The 20,798-nt window shown below is 43.6% G+C and overlaps 1 protein-coding gene across 2 annotated transcripts in view; it reads left to right on the top strand.

Annotated features, from left to right (window-relative positions):
* Positions 1–20,570, top strand: part of LOC106574545 (ATP-binding cassette sub-family C member 4) — a 57,498-nt gene extending 36,928 nt beyond the window's left edge. The window contains exons 11-29 of one of the 2 annotated variants that reach the window (XM_014150502.2): positions 1,348–1,539; positions 1,660–1,754; positions 1,858–1,944; positions 3,870–3,966; positions 4,201–4,419; positions 4,538–4,675; positions 4,868–4,905; positions 5,007–5,113; positions 5,271–5,417; positions 7,898–7,977; positions 9,688–9,838; positions 9,962–10,192; positions 13,881–13,981; positions 14,366–14,713; positions 18,135–18,224; positions 18,346–18,518; positions 18,684–18,789; positions 19,268–19,402; positions 19,654–20,570. In XM_014150502.2, the coding sequence (XP_014005977.2) occupies positions 1,348–1,539; positions 1,660–1,754; positions 1,858–1,944; positions 3,870–3,966; positions 4,201–4,419; positions 4,538–4,675; positions 4,868–4,905; positions 5,007–5,113; positions 5,271–5,417; positions 7,898–7,977; positions 9,688–9,838; positions 9,962–10,192; positions 13,881–13,981; positions 14,366–14,713; positions 18,135–18,224; positions 18,346–18,518; positions 18,684–18,789; positions 19,268–19,402; positions 19,654–19,692 (2,574 nt within the window). In that variant the 3' untranslated portion in view covers positions 19,693–20,570. Of the gene's footprint in view, positions 1–1,347; positions 1,540–1,659; positions 1,755–1,857; positions 1,945–3,869; positions 3,967–4,200; positions 4,420–4,537; positions 4,676–4,867; positions 4,906–5,006; positions 5,114–5,270; positions 5,418–7,897; positions 7,978–9,687; positions 9,874–9,961; positions 10,193–13,880; positions 13,982–14,365; positions 14,714–18,134; positions 18,225–18,345; positions 18,519–18,683; positions 18,790–19,267; positions 19,403–19,653 lie in introns of those variants that run through there. The other variant, XM_014150503.2, reaches the window with a different exon arrangement.
* Positions 20,571–20,798: the final 228 nt, after the last annotated feature.

Raw genomic sequence — 20,798 nt, 5'->3', positions numbered from 1 at the left:
GTCAGTGGGCAAACGTACAAAATCAGCAGGGGGTCAAATACTTTTTCCCCTCACTGTAGCCCTATATGTTTCGATAAGGTTTGTATCACAACTAAAGTGGCCAAATAACTTCTTAAAATTAAGCACATTCATTTGCTTTACAAGGGCTGTAGAGCCTAATTTGCATACATAAGCAGCGCTTGAGTTTCAAGTTTGGGTAAGAATTTACCATAAAAATGCACCTTAATAATAAAAGCATTACTTTTGATAATGGTATTTTCCCGCTAATGGAACATTCACACTTATAGCCTATAGCATTGCTGCGCATATAATGTGAAGAAATAACCAAGTAGTTCACCAACATTTTAAGCTAAACGTTCTGATCTGTTGCGTCAGCCTCATTGTGTAAAACAGGTTTATTGATGCTGGTGGTTGTATTAATATGGGTTCTATCACTTCCCACAACTGTCCCAGACTATGTTGGTAATATATCTTTCTCACACAGAATAGAATAGGTCAACTTTTTTACTATGGGGAATTGTAGATTGACATAGGCTAGTGTTTTTACTGTTCTTTAGGCCCACTCATCTTGTTGGCTGACAAAAAGTACATGTGGACAGTTCTTCCAATATCTTCGATATGCACCTCAGAATTGAATAAGGACGCCCGCAGTTGCGTCACCGACATGTCTGTCTTCACTTGTAGCCTGTGAGAAAGACCCGATCAGGTGATGAAGAGCCATGTGAGTGAGAGGTTTTTCGGAGAATACAGTACTCTGGGAGAAGGGAATTATAATTATTATATTCAGCCCAATGGCACTGTGGCCACTGGCTGCAAAAGGCATGGATTTCTTTAGGGGGCATTACAGCCACACGGGATGTAAGGGGATGCCGCCGGGAAATTTGAGGCATTATCAAGTGCTTGTCAAATTGTGAATGAGACTGATGAAGTGTGTACAGCCTGTGTAAAATAACAAAGCAGAGCTCATGCCTTTCATGCAACGTTTTTCAATTCATCATTAGTCACATCATGCAGCCTTACAATGTATTAAAAATCAAAACATATAGTCCAACATTTGTAGAACAACTAAAGTTACATTAATAATTCTATATTAAGCATATAGGAGTACCCATCTTTGTTAACTGCTCAACACAGAATAGCCTATGTGTAGGCTATGTGTTGAAGCCAGAAGATGCTAAATGTGTTGGCTAATTAACGGTCAATTACCGTGAGACCGGCATTTATTTGCTTGACCATCACCGGCGATGAAATTTCGTGACCGCCACAGCCTTATGCACAGTATATATAGTAAAATATGTAGTAAGCCATATCAGCCAGCTCACTTGTTTACCCTCCCATCTCCCACAGTCATCTCTGGTCAGCGCTATCCTGGGGGAGCTGCCTCATGACAAGGGGGTGTTGAAAGTCAAAGGTCAGCTGACCTACGCCTCCCAGCAGCCCTGGGTGTTCCCTGGAACCATCCGCAGCAACATCCTGTTTGGCAAAGAGCTCCATCCTCAGAAGTATGAGAAGGTCCTGAGAGCCTGCGCCCTCAAGAGGGTAAGACACACTGAATGGAGCTCTCATGGTATTTATTCTAGGAGCTTTGCAGTGGTTGTAGTGGCTTTGTGTTCTATGACTGTTAACCCCTGTTGTCGCTGTTATCACTTTTGTGTTTAGGACATGGAGCTGCTGCCAGACGGGGACCTGACATTGATAGGGGACAGAGGAGCCACCCTCAGTGGGGGACAGAAAGCTAGAGTGAACCTGGCCCGGTAAGACCACAGCTCCACTTCATACCAGAGTAGAAATGAGTTGAGGTACATTCAATAGATGAATATCCTCCAGTCTCTATCTGAAAGCCTTGTTGTGTCTCAGGGCTGTGTACCAGGATGCTGATATCTACCTGCTGGACGACCCTCTAAGTGCTGTGGATGCTGAGGTCGGGAGACACTTGTTTGAACAGTGAGTGAACCACAGTTTCAGCTAAACAGGTTGCATTTTTTTAACCTTTATTTTACTGGACTCGTGCCATTGAGATAAATAATTACTTTACAAGAGAGACAAAATAGCAGCTCACAAAGTTTCAGACCCATTTACAACATAAAACAATGCACTACAGTTTAAAAATATACATTTACACATTGAGCAGCAAGATGATTTGGGGAGGTATGGTGCAACTATGAAATGATGACGTCTTCCTAAAACTCAGAGAATTCTTAAAAATGCTAATAACTTCACAGATCTTCAATGTGAAGGGTTTCCCATGCTTGTTCAATGAACCATGAACAATTAATGAACATGCACCTGTGGAACGGTCGTTAAGACACTAACAGCTTACAGATGGTAGGCAATTAAGGTCACAGTTATGACAACTTAGGACACTAAAGAGGCCTTTCTACTGACTCTGAAAAGCATGCTGCAAGGAGGCATGAGGACTGTAGATATGATCAGAGCAATAAATTGCAATGTCCATACTGTGAGACTCCTAAGACAGCTCCACAGGGAGACAGGACGGACAGCTGATTGTCCTCGCAGTGGCAGACCACGTGAAACAACACCTGCACAGGATCGGTACATCCAAACATCACACCTGTGGGACAGGTACTAGATGGAAACAACAACTGCCCGAGTTACACCAGGAACGCACAATCCCTCCATCAGTGCTCAGACTGTCAGCAATAGGCTGAGAGAGGCTGGACTGAGGGCTTGTAGGCCTGTTGTAAGGCAGGTCCTCACCAGACATCACCAGCAACAACATCGCCTATGGGTACAAATCCACCGTCGCTGGACCAAACAGGACTGGCAAAAAGTGCTCTTCACTGACAAGTCGCAGTTTTGTTTCACCAGGGGTGATGGTCGGATTCGCGTTTATCGTTGAAGGAATGAGCGTTACACCGAGGCCTGTACTCTGGAGCGGGATCGATTTGGAGGTGGAGGGTCCGTCATTGTCTGGGGCGGTGTGGCACAGCATCATCGGACTGAGCTTGTTGTCATTGCAGGCAATCTCAACGCTGTGCGTTACAGGGAAGACATTTTCCTCCCTCATGTGGTACACTTCCTGCAGGCTTATCCTGACATGACCCCCCAGCATGACAATGCCACCAGCCATACTACTTGTTCTGTGCGTGATTTCCTGCAAGACAGGAATGTCAGTGTTCTGCCATGGCCAGCGAAGAGACCGGATCTCAATCCCATTGAGCACGTCTGGGACCTGTAGGATCGGAGGGTGAGGGCTAGGGCCATTCCCCCCCAGAAATGTCTGGGAACTTGCAGGTGCCTTGGTGGAAGAGCGGGTTAACATCTTACAGCAAGAACTGGAAAATCTGGTGCAGTCCATGAGGAGGAGATGCACTGCAGTACTTAATGCAGATGGTGGCCACACCAGATACTGACTGTTACTTTTGATTCCCCCTTTGTTCAGGGACACATTATTCCATTTCTGTTAGTCACATGTCTGTGGAACTTGTTCAGTTTATGTCTCAGTTGTTGAATGTTATGTTCATACAAATATTTACACATGTTAAGTTTGCTGAAAATAAACGCAGTTGACAGTGAGAGGACGTTTCTTTTTTTGCTGAGTTTATTTGGTCACATGATTCATTTTGCATATGGTTTCCTAGAAATAAAGGGTGGCTCAACTAACCCTTTGGCTCAACTTGCCCCACTATCCTTTAGTACAACTGAACTACATTCTTCCCAGACTCAGATTAGGTCTACTTACTGCCTGCTTCTTTAGGGCAGGAATGGGTTTTTGTATAGCATTTACAAGTAAAAGGATGTTCAGGGTCATGTGGATTCTCTGACGTTAGAACAGGCCTTAGGCCTTCACCAGCAGGTTGAAACTGCTCTTAAAGTGTCTGTCTCTCTCCATGTGTCTGTATGTCCAGGTGTATCTGTGGTATTCTGAAGAACAAGCCCCGCATCCTGGTCACCCACCAGTTGCAGTACCTCCAAGCAGCGGACCAGATCCTCGTCCTCAAGGAGGTGTGTTCCTGGCAGGGTTTAACATTCTACACATGCTTTGTAACCTACATATGACCACAGGTGCATTTCTGCTTACCTTTTAATTTGTTGAGCACATAACACGTCTTCTGTCAATCTTTATGAAAGGAATAGTTCACCCAAAGGCATATACATTTCCATATGAATACAGACTCCAGAAGTTGGGCAGGGTGTGACGTGTGTGTGTGTGTGTGTGTGCGTGTGTGTGTGTCTCAGGGTCACGTGGTAGGGAGGGGGACATACTCCGAGCTGCAGCACTCTGGGGTTGACTTCACCTCCCTGCTGAAGAGGGACGAGGAGGAGGAGCCACAAACCAACAACAATCACTCAGTGCTCAAACACGCCTTTTCCCAGGACTCTGTTCGCTCCCAGAATTCAGTGGTCTCCCACACCTCCTCCGTGCACTCTGTTAAAGATGGTGCTAAACAGCTTCCGGTGGGTCCAAACTCCGCCCACTTCCTATCCAGTCACTAGGAGGATTTTAATTTTGAAGTCTCCCTGATTGTTCGTCCCTTAGTTAACAGGGTATTATCTGTCCATGTCTCCTTCCCAGGAGGAGCCTGTCCAGACAATAGCAGAGGAGAGCCGATCGGAGGGCAACATCGGTGCCAGCCTATACTTCAAGTACTTAAACGCAGGAGCCAGCATCCTGGTTATGCTGGGCACAGTCCTCCTCAGTCTCATCGCAGAGGTATTAACGCATCCAAAATGTCAGGCAGTGAATATCCATATGTCACCATTCTACCTCATAGCATCTACAGTAAATACAAGCATTTTGACTTCTGATAGATGTGTGCAAAATCTAACTCTGAACAGATCAGTGCATTGGAACTAATGACAATGCAATGATCGAATCAACTATAATGTAATTTGTCACCCACAGGTAGCGTATGTTCTTCAGGATTGGTGGCTGGCCTATTGGTAAGAAGCATCTATCGTTACAGTAGTTCATTATATGTTTCACAGTTCAGTTGGACCATAGCATTGTGAACATTCAAATAACAATGCTGTTTGATTGACAGGGTAGGAGAGCAGGAGAAACTCAATATTAACAGCACTGTGATTGTCCAAAATGGCCTCAACATCACTCAAGAATTGGACCTCGGTTTCTACATGGGTATTTATGCAGGTATACAGAGGATGAGCATTCCTAAATATACTGTATATTTACTTCTCCCTTCAAAGAATGGGAATATTTTCCAAGTGAGTATGAGGTTGTCCCCTTACCTGGGAGGAAGCTTTGGAAAATCGTGTAATGACTGACAAGTCACCTTCTCTGTGTTCAGGTTTGACTCTGGCCTCAGTCATCTTTGGCTTTGCCAGGAGTCTGGTGATGTTCAATGTGCTGGTGAAAGCTGCTCAGTCTCTGCATAACCGCATGTTCATCTCTATCCTCCGAACGCCTGTACGCTTTTTTGACATCAACCCAATTGGTGAGAAACCCCCCTGTGAAATAGAATCTGTTTGTGTTGTCTTTTTCTTGTTGAGTACAATACAATTACTTGGAATTGATTCCTGACCTGAAAATGCTTTGAAACCGGTTAGGGTGAGATGGTTTGAAGGGCTAAATGTTCTCTTCCCACTGGGAACAGATGTAATTTTAACATCTAGTTTTGATTTACATTTGGTGTAAAGTGTATATACAGTTGAAGCCTGAAGTCTACATAGACCTTAGCCAAATACATTTAAACTCACTTTTTTCAGAATTCCTGACATTTAATCCAAGTAAAAATGTCCCTGTCTTAGGTCAGTTAGGATCACCACTTTATTTTAAGAATGTGAAATGTAAGAATAATAGTAGAGAGAATTATTTCTTTCTTTCATCACATTCCAAGTGGGTCAGAAGTTTACATACACTCAATTAGTATTTGGTAGCAATGCCTTTAAATTGTTTAACTTGGGTCAAATGTTTCGGATAGCCTTCCAAAAGCTTCCCACAATAAGTCGGGTGAATTTTGGCCCATTCCTCCTGATAGAGCTGCTGTAACTGAGTCAGGTTTGTAGGCCTCCTTGCTCACACACACTTTTTCAGTTCTGCCCACAGATTTTCTATGGAATTGAGGTCAGGGCGTTGTCATGGCCATTCCAACATATAGACTTTGTTGTCCTTAAGCCGTTTTGCCACAACTTTGTAAGTATGCTTGGGGTCATTGTCCATTTGGAAGACCCATTTGCAACCAAGCTTTAACTTCCTGACTGATGTCTTGAGATGTTGCTTCAATATATCCTCCCTCATGATGCCATCTATATTGTGAAGTGCACCAGTCCCTCCTACAGCAAAGCACCCCCACAACATGATGCTGCCACCCCCGTGCTTCACGGTTGGGATGGTGTTCTTTGGCTTGCAAGCGTCCCCCTTTTTCCTCCGAACGTAACGATGGTCATTATGGCCAAACAGTTCTATTTTTGTTTCATCAGACCAGAGGACATTTCTCCAAAAAGTATGATCTTTGTCCCCATGTGCAGTTGCAAACCATAGTCTTTTTTTAATGGCGGTTTTGGAGCAGTGGCTTCTTCATTGCTGAGCGGCCTTTCATGTTATGTCGATATAGGACATGTTTTACTGTGGATATAGATACTTTTGTACCGGTTTCCTCCAGCATCTTATCAAGTTCCTTTGCTGTTGTTCTGGGACTGATTTGCACTTTTCGCACCACAGTACGTTCATCTCTAGGAGACAGAAGGCGTCTCCTTCCTGAGCGGTATGACGGCTGCGTGGTCCCATGGTGTTTATACTTGCGTACTATTGTTTGTACAGATGAACGTGGTACCTTCAGGCGTTTGGAAATTGCTCCCAAGGATGAACCAGACTTGTGGAGGTCTACAATTTTTTTTCCTGAGGTCTTGGCTGATTTCTTTTGATTTTCCCATGATGTCAAGCAAAGAGGCAGTGAGTTTGAAGGTAGGCCTTGAAATACATCCACAGGTACACCTCCAATTGACTCAAATGATGTCAATTAGCCTATCAGAAGCTTCTAAAGCCATGACATCATTTTCTGAAATATTCCAAGCTGTTTAAAGGCACAGTCAATTTAGTGTATGTAAACTTCTGACCCACTGGAATTGTGATACGGTGAATAAGTGAAATAATCTGTCTGTAAACAATTGTTGGAAAAATGACTTGTGTCATGCACAAAGTAGATGTCCTAGCCAACTTGCCAAAACTATAGTTTGTCAACAAGAAACTTGTGGAGTGGTTGAAAAATTAGTTTTAATGACTCCAACATCAGTGTATGTAAACTTCCGACTTCAACTGTATATAATATATATCTCACCGTCATTGGATTTAGGTTAAAAGTTGGGTGAAAAAAAATACCAAATTCCCTTTGTTTGTTAGCAATTGAAAATTGGTCAAGTTGTAGAGAAATGCTTGATGCAAAGTACAAGGCGAACAACTTCTATATTTAAAGGTTTAATAGACAGACATATGCACATGGAAAGACAAACGGTCCTCTAAGAAGTTTGCCGCAAAGCTCTCCCCCTCCAGAGGAGAGGGCGGAACTAAATACTCTTGCCTTACCTGTTCGCTGTTTCATCCTTCCGTGTCTGGTGCCGAAGCATTAAATCAAGGCTGAGACCTTGGGGTTGAATAGACTATACAATTTAAATGTCTTAATGGCTTAGGACACCCATGGTTGATTTTATGGCTCAGGGGCCCAGATACCAGTAACTAAGACCTGATTTATGGTGACCTCTGGCCTTACAGAGGATACCTAGAGGCCAAATTTCAGTAGGGAATAGTCATCCAAATATAGCATTCTTAGCACGTTGATGGCTTTTTAAAAATCCAAATCAGTTTTCCACGTTGATCAATCACCAACACATTGAATTTTGTTGTTGAAATGACATGGGCGACGGCGTTGATTCAATCCAGTTTTTGCCCAGTAGATTACGTCCTCCTGTTCTGTCACAGGGAGAATTCTCAACAGGTTCTCTAAGGACATTTGCCAGCTGGATTCCATGTTACCTATTACCTTTGTTGACTTCAGTCAGGTAAGTGAGTTTATAGCCCTAGAGGGGAACATCTATGTATTTTGGCAGGCAGATACAGTGGGGGAAAAAAGTATTTGATCCCCTGCTGATTTTGTATGTTTGCCCACTTACAAAGAAATGATCAGTCTATAATTTGAATGGTAGGTTTATTTGAACAGTGAGAGACAGAATAACAACAAAAAAATCCAGAAAAACGCATGTCAAAAATGTTATAAAATGATTTGCATTTTAATGAGAGAAATAAGTATTTGACCCCTCTGCAAAACATGAGTTAGTATTTGGTGGCAAAACCCTTGTTGGCAATCACAGAGGTCAGATGTTTCTTGTAGTTGGCCACCAGATTTGCACACATCTCAGGAGGGATTTTGTCCCACTCCACAGATCTTCTCCAAGTCATTAAGGTTTCGAGGCTGACGTTTGGCAACTCGAACCTTCAGCTCCCTCCACAGATTTTCTATGGGATTAAGGTCTGGAGACTGGCTTGGCCACTCTAGGACCTTAATGTGCTTCTTCTTGAGCCACTCCTTTGTTGCCTTGGCCGTGTGTTTTGGGTCATTGTCATGCTGGAATACCCATCCACGACCCATTTTCAATGCCCTGGCTGAGGGAAGGAGGTTCTCACCCAAGATTTGATGGTACATGGCCCGTCCATCGTCCCTTTGATGCGGTGAAGTTGTCCTGTCCCCTTAGCAGAAAAACACCCCTAAAGCATAATGTTTCCACCTCCATGTTTGACGGTGGAGATGGTGTTCTTGGGGTCATAGGCAGCATTCCTCCTCCTCTAAACACGGCGAGTTGAGTTGATGCCAAAGAGCTCAATTTTGGTCTCATCTGACCACAACACTTTCACCCGTTGTCCTCTGAATCATTCAGATGTTCATTGGCAAACTTCAGACGGGCATGTATATGTGCTTTCTTGAGCAGGGGGACCTTGCGGGCGCTGCAGGATTTCAGTCCTTCATGGCGTAGTGTGTTACCAGTTGTTTTCTTGGTGACTATGGTCCCAGCTGCCTTGAGATCATTGACAAGATCCTCCCGTGTAGTTCTGGGCTGATTCCTCATCGTTCTCATGATAATTGCAACCCCACGAGGTGAGATCTTGCATGGAGCCCCAGGCCGAGGGATATTGACAGTTCTTTTGTGTTTCTTCCATTTGCGAATAATCGCACCAAATGTTGTCACCTTCTCATCAAGCTGCTTGGCGATGGTCTTGTAGCCCATTCCAGCCTTGTGTAGGTCTACAGTCTTGTCCCTGACATCCTTGGAGAGCTCTTTGGTCTTGGCCATGGTGGAGAGTTTGGAAGCTGATTGATTGATTGCTTCTGTGGACAGGTGTCTTTTTTACAGGTAACAAGCTGCGATTAGGAGCACTCCCTTTAACAGTGTGCTCTTAATCTCAGCTCGTTACCTGTATAAAAGACACCTGGGAGCCAGAAATCTTTCTGATTGAGAGGGGGTCAAATACTTATTTCCCTCATTAAAATGCAAATCAATTTATTACATTTTTGACATGCGTTTTTCTGGATATTTTTGTTATTCTGTCTCTCAACCTACCATTAAAATTATAGACTGATCCTTTCTTTGACAGTGGGAAAACGTACAAAATCAGCAGGGGATCAAATACTTTTTTCCCCCACTGTATAGATTTCCCAATCCAGTATCTATAAATCTTTTCTTCATATCTCCTGGGGTGCATCCGATTTTCCACAGTTGATCCTGCAGAATATCGGCGTGGTGGCGGTGGCAGCGGCAGTCATGCCCTGGATCCTCATTCCTGTGGTTCCTCTACTCATCATATTCCTATTCTTGAGGCGCTACTTCCTGCAGACGTCACGGGACGTCAAACGCCTGGAGTCCACCAGTGAGTGACAGGACTGACTGGCACAGTTAGGGGAGGCAAGAGACAATTTCCTCTATTAATGTATGTGATTTCCTTTTGTGTCTGCAGGCGTGTGTGTGTTGATGTATTTCCTGTGTTCTGCAGCTCGGAGTCCCGTCTTCTCCCACCTGTCCTCGTCCCTCCAAGGTCTGTGGACGATCCGAGCCTTCAGAGCCGAGGAGAGATTCCAGAACACCTTTGACGCTCATCAGGATCTGCACACAGAGTCCTGGTTCCTGTTCCTGGTCACCTCTCGCTGGTTCGCTCTCCGACTGGATGGAATCTGCGCGGCCTTTGTCACTGTCACCGCCTTCGGCTGCCTCTTCCTCAGAGATGGTAAGAGGTTGAATTATTATTGCTTAAATGTCACACCCTATTCAGTATGTAGTGCACTTTTGACCAGTGCCTTAAGGGGCCCCTTACTCCATTACATAAGCTGTTACACAATGTTGGTTATATATGATGACATATAAAAATGGAATTCAAGGTTGGATAATCTTTCTGCTCAAATTCTTTGGCTCATTGCCTGTTACCGAGCAACAATTTGTATTACACTTGGGGCCAAACAGTTTTCCAAGCTATGTCAAGAAACATAATTAACCTCTATGGGCTAGATGGGACGCTAGCGTCCCACCCGTGGTGCACTCCATCAACAGCAGGTGCATTTCAAGAGCGGCAAATTTGAATCCAAATAAATGTCAAAATTCAAATTTTTCAAACATACAACTATTTTACACCCTTTGAAAGATAAACATCTCCTTAATCTATCCACGTTTTACGATTTCAAAACGGTTTTACGGCGAAAGCATAAATTTAGAGTATGTTAGGACAGTACATTTACAAGAGTTGTGTGTAATGTTTTGTCAATTCAAAGACAGGGTCACCAAAACCATAAAACCAGCTAAAATGATGCACTAACCTTTTACAATCTCCATCAGATGACACTCCTAGGACATTATGTTAGACAATGCATGCATTTTTAGTTCTATCAAGTTCATATTTATATCCAAAAACAGCGTTTTACTATGGCATTGATGTTGAGGAAATCGTTTCCCTCCAATAACCGGCAGTCAAGTCAACACCACAAATTAAATAATTAAAATTAGAAAACATTGGTAAAATATTATATTGTCATTTAAAGAATTATAGATTTACATCTCTTGAACGCAATCAACTTGCCAGATTTAAAAAGAACCTTACTGGGAAATCACACTTTGCAATAATCTGAGCACTGCGCCCAGAAAAATACGCGTTGCGATACAGACTAGACGTCATGTTGGGGAGATCTAAAATCGAAAATACTATGTAAATAATCCATTACCTTTGATTCTCTTCATCAGATGTCACTTCCAGGTATCACAGGTCCATAACGAATGTAGTTTTGTTCCAAAAAGCTCATCAATTATGTCCAAAAATCTCCGTCTTGTTAGCACATGATCTAAGCCAGCCGGACTTCTCGTCATGAACGAGGGGAAAAAAATATATTTACGTTCGTTCAAACATGTCAAACGTTGTATAGCATAAATCATTAGGGCCTTTTTTAACCAGAACATGAATAATATTCAAGGTGGACGAATGCATACTCTTTTATAACGTATTGGAACGAGGGTACCCAACATGAACTCGCGCCAGGTGTCTAATGGGCCATCATCGTTCCATGGCTCTTGTTCGGTCAGATCTCCCTCCAGAAGACTCAAAACACTTTGTAAAGGCTGGTGACATCTAGTGGAAGCAATAGGAAGTGCCAAAATATTCCTCAGCCCCTGTGTTTTTCAATGGGATAGGTTTAAAGGTAATACAACACATCAGGTATCCACTTCCTGTCAGAAAATGTCTCAGGGTTTTGCCTGCCAAATGAGTTCTGTTATACTCACAGACACCATTCAAACAGTTTTAGAAACTTTAGAGTGTTTTCTATCCATATATAATAAGTATATGCATATTCTAGTTACTGGGTAGGATTAGTAACCAGATTAAATCGGGTACATTTTTTTTATCCAGCCGTGCAAATACTGCCCCCTAGCCCTAACAGGTTAATAAGGAAATAAAATAAATCCCTTCCCAACAATGCAGAGATAACATAGAGAAATGTTAGATAAGTATATAACACCATGTAATAATTAAAACATAATGATAAATTGGCTATATACACACGGTACTAGTACCGAGTCGATGTGCAGGGGTACGAGGTAATTGAGGTAGATATGTACAAATAACTAGGAATAAAGTGACTTGTCAACAGGATAGATAATAATCAGTAGCAGCAACGTATGTGATGAGTCAAAGAACTTGTGCAAAAAGGGTCAATGCAGATAGTTAAATAGTTAGCCAAATAGCTACCCGGACTAACTATTTAGCAGTCATGGCATGGGGTAGAAGATGTTCAAGGGTCTGTTGGTTCCAGCATCGTTTGTTCTTTCTGCTATTGCACGGCAAGCACTGTCTATGACATTGTCTTTGACAATTTTTAGGGCTTTCCTCTAACACTGTCTAGTATAGCGGTCCTGAGGGGCAGGGATTTCTGCCCCAGTGATGTACTTGGCCGTACACACTACCCTCTGTAGCACCTTGCAATTGGAAGCCAATGCAGCTGCCATATCAAGAGGTGATGCAGTCAGTCAAGATGCTCTCAATGGTGCAGCTGTAGAACTTGAGGATCTGAGGACCCATGCTAAATCATTTCAGCCTCCTAAGGGAGAGGCATGGTTGTGCCCTCTTCACGACTGTGTCGGTGTTTGGACCATGATAGATCCTTAGGGATGTGGACAACGAGGAACGTGAAACTCTCGACCCGCTCCACTACAGCTCTGTCGATGGGGGCATGCTCAGCCCTCCGTTTCCTGAAGTCTACGATCATGTCCTTTGTCTTGCTGATGTTTAGGAGAGGTTGTTGTCCTGGCACCATACTGCCAGGTCTCTAACCTCCTCCCTATAGGCTGTCTCATCGTCGTCTGTGATCAGGCCTACCACCGTCGTGTTTTCAGCAAACTTAATGATGGTGTTAAAGTCATGAGCAGTGGGTTGGATGTGTTGTGGGTTGGATGTGTTGTTGCCTACCCTCATCACCTGGGGGCGGCCTGTCAGGGAGTCCAGAGTCCAGTTGCAGAGGGAGGTGTTCAGTCCCAGGGTCCTTAGCTTAGTGATGAGCTTGGAGGGCATTATGGTGTTGAGCACTGAGCTCTAGTTAATTAAAAGCATTCTCACATAGGTGTTCCTCTTGTACAGGTGGGAGAGGGCAGTCTGGAGTGCAATAGAGTGCGTCATCTGTGGATCTGTTGGGGTGGTATGCGAATTGGATGGGTACAGGGTGTCTGGGATGATGGTGTTGATGTGAGCCATTACCAGCTTTTTAAAGCATTTAAGGCTACAGATGTGAGTGCTACGGGGCAATAGTCATTCAGACAGGTTACCATGGCGTTCTTTGGCACAGGGACTATGCTGGTCTGATTTGAAATAAGTATAAACAGACTAGGTCAGGGAGGGGTTGAAAATATAATTGAAGACACTTGCCAGCTAGTCAGCATAAACTCTTGTGTACACATGGTAATCCATCTGGTCCTGCGGGCTTTGTGAATATTAACCTGTTTAAAGTTCTTACTGACATCGGCTACGGAGTGCGTGATCATACAGTCGTCTGGAACAACTAGTGCTCTCATGCATGATTCAGTGTTGCTAACCTCGAAGCGAGCATTGAAGGCATTTAGCTCATCTGGTAGGCTCACGTCACTGGGCAGCTCGCAGCTGGGTTTCCCTTTGTAATCCGTTATCGTTTGCAAGCCCTGCCACATCCGACGGGTGCCAGAGGATTCAATCTTAGTGCTGTATTGACGCTTTGCCTGTTTTATGGCTCGTCTGAGGTCGTAGCGGAATGTCTTATAAGTGTCCGGATTTGTGTCCGTCTCCTTGAAAGCGGTTGCTCTAGCCTTTATCTCAGTGCGGATGTTGCCTGTAATCCATGGCTTCTGGTTGATGACATGCTATGTAGCCAATTAATTGAGTAGATGTTCTTATCTGTTCTAATCAGGGCTGGAGGCAGGAGCTGTGGGTTTGGTGTTGTCCTACGCTGTCACCCTTCTTGGGAACTTCCAATGGACCATTCGTCAGAGTGCAGAGATGGAGAACATGGTAAGATCACATCAAAGTCCTAACTATTGTCCATCCCTCTGCTCCCCAGGCCCTTTTACAATATGTGAAGGATTTTACCTGGGAATGAATATCCACAGAGAAAATAATCAAACCCAGAGATCTGCGCCAGTGACCTGTAGAAATAAGATTCATTGGAATCAAAGGGTTTTAATTGCATCCTGTAATTCAGGAATATTCCGCTGAAACAGCTCACTTAAGAAAACAGGGTGAGGATTATTGAAGTTCTGTAAAGTTTTATAATTTAGAAGCCATACTATCATAAGACCAAGGTCAATCACGTTCCCAGTCTCAAAGAGTGGGCTGGTAGACGAGATTAGAACCAGGTTTGTTTAATTGATATGGTAATTTATTCACCGTCCTCAGATGACATCAGTAGAGAGGGTGGTGGAGTACACAGAGCTGGAGAGTGAAGCACCCTGGGAAACCCAGAAACATCCTCCTCCTGAGTGGCCAAGCCAAGGCCTCATCACCTTTGACCGGGTGAACTTCTCCTACAGCTCAGATGGACCTGTGGTCCTGAAGGACATGAAGGCCATGTTCAGGCCCAAAGAGAAGGTTGGCATCGTGGGCAGGACGGGTGCAGGGAAAAGCTCCCTGATATCGGCCCTCTTCCGCCTGGCAGAGCCAGAGGGCAGGATCTACATCGATGGAGTTCTGACCTCCGAGATCGGCCTTCATGACCTGCGCCAGAAGATGTCCATCATACCTCAGGTACGGTGCATTCGGGAAAGTATTCAGACCCCTTCACTTTTTCCACATTTTGTTACGTTACAGCCTTATTCTAAAATTGATAAAATCATTTTCCCCCCTCAATATACACACAATACCCTATAATGAAGCAAAAACTGTTTCAGACATTTTTGCAAATGTATTAAAAATAAAAAAAACTGAAATATGACATTTGCAAAAGTATTCAGACCCTTTACTCAGTACTTTGTTGAAGCACCTTTGGCAGCGATTACAGCCACAAGTCTAATTGGGTATGATGCTACAAGCTTGGCACAACTGTATTTTGGGAGTTTCTCCCATTCTTCTCTGCAGATCCTCTCAAGCTCTGTCAGGTTGGATGGGAAGCGTCGCTGCACAGCTATTTCCAGGTCTCTTCAGAGATGTTAGATCCGGTTCAAGTTCGGGGTCTGGCTGTGCCACTCAAGGACATTGAGACTTGTCCTGAAAACACTCCTGCAGTGTTGGTGGCAGCATGCTGTGGGGATGTTTTTCGAGTGGCATGGACTGGGGCTGTGTGCTTAGGGTCGTTGTTGTGTTGGAAGGTGAACCTTCGCCCTAGTCTGAGGTCCTGAGCGCTCTGGAACAGTTTTCATCAAGGATCTCTCTGTGCTTTGCGCCCTTCATCTTTCCTGTGATCCTGACTCGTCTCCTAGTCCCTGCCACTCGAAAAACATCCCCACAGCATGCTGTCACCAACATGCTTCACTGTAGGGATGGTGCCAGGTTTCGTCCAGATGTGACGCTTGGCATTCAGGCCAAAGAGTCTAATCTTGGTTTCATAAAACCAGAGAATCTTGTTCCTCGTGGTCTGAGAGTCCTTTAGGTGTCTCTTGGCAAACTCCAAGTCGGCTTTCATGTGTCTTTTACTGAGGAGTGGCTTCCGTCTGGCCACTAAGGCCTGATTGGTGGAGTGCTGCAGAGATGGTTGTCCTTCTGGAAGGTTCTCCCATCTCCACAGAGGAACTCTGGAGCTCTGTCAGAGTGACAATCTGGTTCTTGGTCACCTCCCTGACCAGGCGAGCAGGCCAGAGGTGGATGAGCGCAGTGCCCTTGTTTGGGTGTAGGGCCTGATCAGAGCCTGAAGGTACGGAGGTGCCGTTCCCCTCACAGCTCCGTAGGCAAGCACCATGGTCTTGTAGCGGATGCGAGCTTCAACAGGAAGCCAGTGGAGAGAGCGGAGGAGCGGGGTGACGTGAGAGAACTTGGGAAGGTTGAACACCAGACGGGCTGCGGCGTTCTGGATGAGTTGTAGGGGTTTAATGGCACAGGCAGGGAGCCCAGCCAACAGCGAGTTGCAGTAATCCAGACGGGAGATGACAAGTGCCTGGATTAGGACCTGCGCCGCTTCCTGTGTGAGGCAGGGTCGTACTCTGCGAATGTTGTAGAGCATGAACCTACAGGATCGGGTCACCGCCTTGATGTTAGTAGAGAACGACAGGGTGTTGCCTTGTGTTTGCCTTTCCAAATCATGTACAATCATTTGAATTTACCACAGGTGGACTCCAATCAAGTTGTAGAAACATGTCAAGGGTGGTAAATGGAAACAGGATGCACCCGAGCTCAATTTCGAGTCTCAAAGCAAAGGTTTTGAATAAGGTTCAGTACCAGTCAAAAGTTTGGACAGACCTACTCATTCCAATGTTTTTCTTTATTTGTAGTATTTTCTACATTGTAGAATAATAGTGAAGAGAAACTTTGAAATAACACATTTGGATTCATGTAGTAACCAAAAAAGTGTGAAACAAATCAAAATATTTTAGATTCTTCTAAAGAAGCCACCCTTTGCCTTGATGACAGCTTTGCACAGTCTTGGCATTCTCTCAACCAGCTTCATGAGGTAGTCACCTGGAACCGGATCTAACATAACAGGTGTGCCTTGTTAACAGCTAATTTTTGGAATTATTTTCCTTCTTAATGCGTTTGAGTAGTAAACAGAAGGTAGCCCTATTTGGTAAAAGACCAAGTCCATATTATGGCAAGAACAGCTCAAATAAGTAAAGAGAAACGACAGTCGATTACTTTAAGACATGAAGGTCAGTCAATCCGGAAAATGTGAAGAATTTTGAACGTTTCTTCAAGTGCATTCGCAAAAACCATCAAGCGCTATGAAGAAACTGTCTCTCATGAGGACAGCCACAGGAAAGGAATACCCAGAGTTACCTCTTCTGCAGAAGATAAGTTCACTAGAGTTAACCACACTTCAGATTGCAGCCCAAATAAATGCTTCAGAGTTCAAGTAAGACACATCTCAACATCAACTGTTCAGAGGAGACTGCATGAATTAGGCCTTTGTGGTCAAATTGCTACAAAGAAACCACTACTAAAAGGACACCAATACGAAGAAGAGACTTGCTTGGGCCAAGAAACACGAGCAATAGACATTAGACCGGTGGAAATCAGTCCTTTGGTCTGATGAGTCCAAATTTGAGATTTTTGGTTTCAACCAGCGTGTCTTTGTGAGACGCAGAGTAGTTGAACGGATGATCTCCGCATGTGTGGTTCCCACCGTGAAGCATGGAGGTGGTGGTGTGGGGGTGCTTTGCTGGTGATACTGTCAGGGATTTATTTAGAATTGAAGGCACACTTAACCAGTACATCTACCACAGCATTCTGCAGTGATACGCCATCCCATCTGGTTTGCGCTTAGTGGGACTATCATTTGTTTTTCAACAGGACAATGGCGCAAAACACACCTTTTGGCTGTGACAGGGCTATTTGACCACGGAGAGTGATGGAGTGCTGCATCAGATGACCTGGCCTCCACAATCACCCGACCTCAACCCAATTGAGATGGTTTTGGAAGAGTTGAACCGCAGAGTGAAGGAAAAGCAGCCAACAAGTGCTCAGCATATGTGGGAACTCCTTCAAGACTGTTGGAAAAGAATTCCACATGAACCTAGTTGAGAGAATGCCAAGAGTGTCCAAATCTGTCAAAGGCAAAGGGTGGCTACTTCAAAGAATCTCAAATATTTATTTGTTTAACACTTTCTTGGTTACTACATGATTCCAAATGTGTTATTTCATAGTTTGTTTTCACTAATATTCTACCATGTAGAAAATAGTAAAAATAAAGAAAAACCCTTGAATAAGTAGGTGAGTCTAAACTTTTGACTGGTACAGTATATAATATTTTTGTTTGCAAAAATGTCTAAACTTGTTTTTCGCTTTGTCATTATGGGTATTGTGTGCAGATGGATGAGGAAAACTATTTAATCCATTTTAGATTAAGGCTGTAAACCAACAAAATGTGTAAAAATTCAAGGGGTCTGAATACTTTCCAAATGCACTGTAGCTACAGTGGGAGGATCTTCTGTGTCTGCTCTGTCCCTTAGTCCTTCTCTTTCAGATATGGCTCTATTAGAGCTTATTACATTTTTCTGTTTGTGGCCCCTCTGTTCTGCAGGAGCCAGTGCTTTTCACCGGCACCATGAGGAAGAATCTGGACCCTTTCCACCAGCACACAGACGAGGACCTGTGGAACGCTCTCCAAGAGGTACTGCTCCTCAGACTCCTATTGATACAGTAACGAGATATTAACCTGTATGTAAATGTGTGTGAGTATGTGTGCTTTTGGTGGCATTGGGGTCTTACTCCAGTAACTGTTTCCTCTCCAGGTCCAGCTGAAGTCTGTTGTGGAGGAGCTGCCCAATAAGATGGAAACGGTTCTGGCCGAGTCGGGCTCCAACTTCAGTGTGGGTCAGAGGCAGCTGGTCTGTCTGGCCCGAGCTGTCCTGAGGAAGAACCGCATTCTCATCATCGACGAGGCTACGGCCAACGTGGACCCCAGGTACAGAGCTGCCTCACACAGACACACTGTCTGTCCTTTAGAGCTGATCAGCAGAGGCAGCTGATATGCTTTACGACTGGGAGGCATCTAGTAGTCAAGCAAAGCGTGATGGTGTTTCTTTATCCTGGTTGAGTCTCTTTCCTGAACTGTGTCCTGGCTCTGTAGAACAGACGAGCTGATCCAGAAGACAATACGAGACAAATTCAGGGAGTGCACCGTGCTCACCATCGCCCACCGCCTCAACACCATCATAGACAGTGACCGCATTCTGGTGAGAGCTCTTACCTTCAAGTAGATCAATCTGTCTCACACACAAGATAAAAAATGCAATTTTGAAATTGGGTATTGCATCATCAGTTCCTCTTGTCATGTTAGTCATTGCAGACCTTAGAGAGCTATTTATAACTTGTCAAAAATGTCCAGATCAACTAGGCCATGTCAGCTAACATTCTTTTGCCTATTGATTTTTTTGTAATGTTTGAGTTTTAAAATGGCAAAAAAATGTCTCCATTCCATGGCATAATGTATAGAATTGCAGGAAATAAGCTTTAAACCTGCAAAATGTTCTCTCCGCCAACAAGAGGGGTGTGAACAGTTTGTGTCATGAATAGTGCTTGTGCCCACAGAAATAGACAGGGGGCACGGGATGTTTCCCAATGCTGGAAAGGGGCCTGAGTGAAACTGCTTGGGAACCCCATAGAATTTCAGTCCAGCCAGGTTGACTTACTGACCTTTGACCCTGCCTTCAGGTGCTAGGCGGTGGTATGATCCAGGAGTTTGACGAGCCCTACGTCCTGCTTCAGAACCATGAGAGTGCACTCTACAGGACAGTCCAGCAGATGGGCAAGGCTGAGGCAGCTTCCCTGCTGGAATCAGCCAAACAGGTGAGCACTAACACTGCATCCCAACCCAGCACACACATTCTCTCAACTTAACTTGATTTCTTCAGTTTAATCAATACACTAACAATTTATTCAAGAGTTTGGCCAGAAAATCTGTATAATTTGTTAATCATTTATTCCATCATTGCCATGGTTAATGACTTGACTGGTATATTAGACTTTTGGTGAATTCTAATAGCCCAACTGAAAATGTCTACCAAGTCACTGACACAGTTCACAATATTTTCATTCAGGCGTATATGAACAACGGCAACAGCCATGGTCTTCTTTGAGACTGTTGTGTGACGGTACAGGGACTTGAAGAGCAGAAAGAGATGTGTGATATCTGCCCAATTTATATATTTCTTTCGCACTAATTGGTCTTTTAACCAATCACATCAGATCTTTTCACATCACTCTGGCTGTGTAAACGCAGCCAGAGTAATTTTAATGGTAAGTTGTTGATTACTTGTTTTCATGCAAAATCAGGAAAGATTTATGGAACTGACTTTAATATTCAGTGCTTTGTTTTTTTTAAATAAGGAAGCAAAATGTATTTCCTTATTGACACTTTGCTGATGTGTGTTGCATCTTTAATAATACTTTCATTGACAATCCTAAGTATAGTGTTACAACAATGGAAGTAGCATTGCATTTTCATACTTTGTGCCTCAATCTTTTACTATTTCAACTGCTGCTACTCCTATTGATTTATTCTACTGCACAGTATCCTGACATCATGCTGCACTGTTTATGCAATCACTTTACTGGGCAATGGAACTAATTGGCGTGTGTATTCATATACTATACGTGCAATAGAAAATTACACTTCACCATTGTACGCACATGAAAATACATGCTGTCATTATGCTATAAGGGATTAACTTGACCAAAGTGAGTAACCCATGCATGTCTCACGTTGTTTGCATGAGTGAAAGCTGTGTGATGGTTGTAAGGACAATCTAGATCATTTAAAAGCAGGAATACCTACCCGTCAATGTGAAAATGCATTGAACGCATCTTGAACTTTGACTTATTCCCTAATGGGGCAGTATAGAGAGACCTTGACCTTAGATTTTTTTTTTTTTTTAAATGTTTAATTTTGATTCCATTGGTTTTGCTTTTTAAAAATGTTTTGTAGTTGATATAAAATTAAATTGTTTTCCCCAAAGGTATTCTTATATGTACCTATAGCAACATAGTACCTCTTTTTCAAGTTTCAGATATGGATGTTCTTTCCACAGTGAAGTTTAGTAAAATTAAGGTTACATTTCAAACAAACGTATTTAAAAGTCTTGTCTCATGTCACGTCTTCAAAGCAAACATGTAGTTGCTATTGTTAATACTAATCAGTATCGACTAAAGAAAAGGGACCAAAATGATAGCTCCTCAATTTTAC

The sequence above is a fragment of the Salmo salar genome, chromosome ssa16 (assembly GCF_905237065.1).
Source record: "Salmo salar chromosome ssa16, Ssal_v3.1, whole genome shotgun sequence".
Classification (NCBI taxonomy): Eukaryota; Metazoa; Chordata; class Actinopteri; order Salmoniformes; family Salmonidae; genus Salmo; species Salmo salar.
The sequence above is the reverse complement of the archived record's forward strand: the minus strand, read 5'-3'. Positions and strand labels throughout refer to the sequence as shown.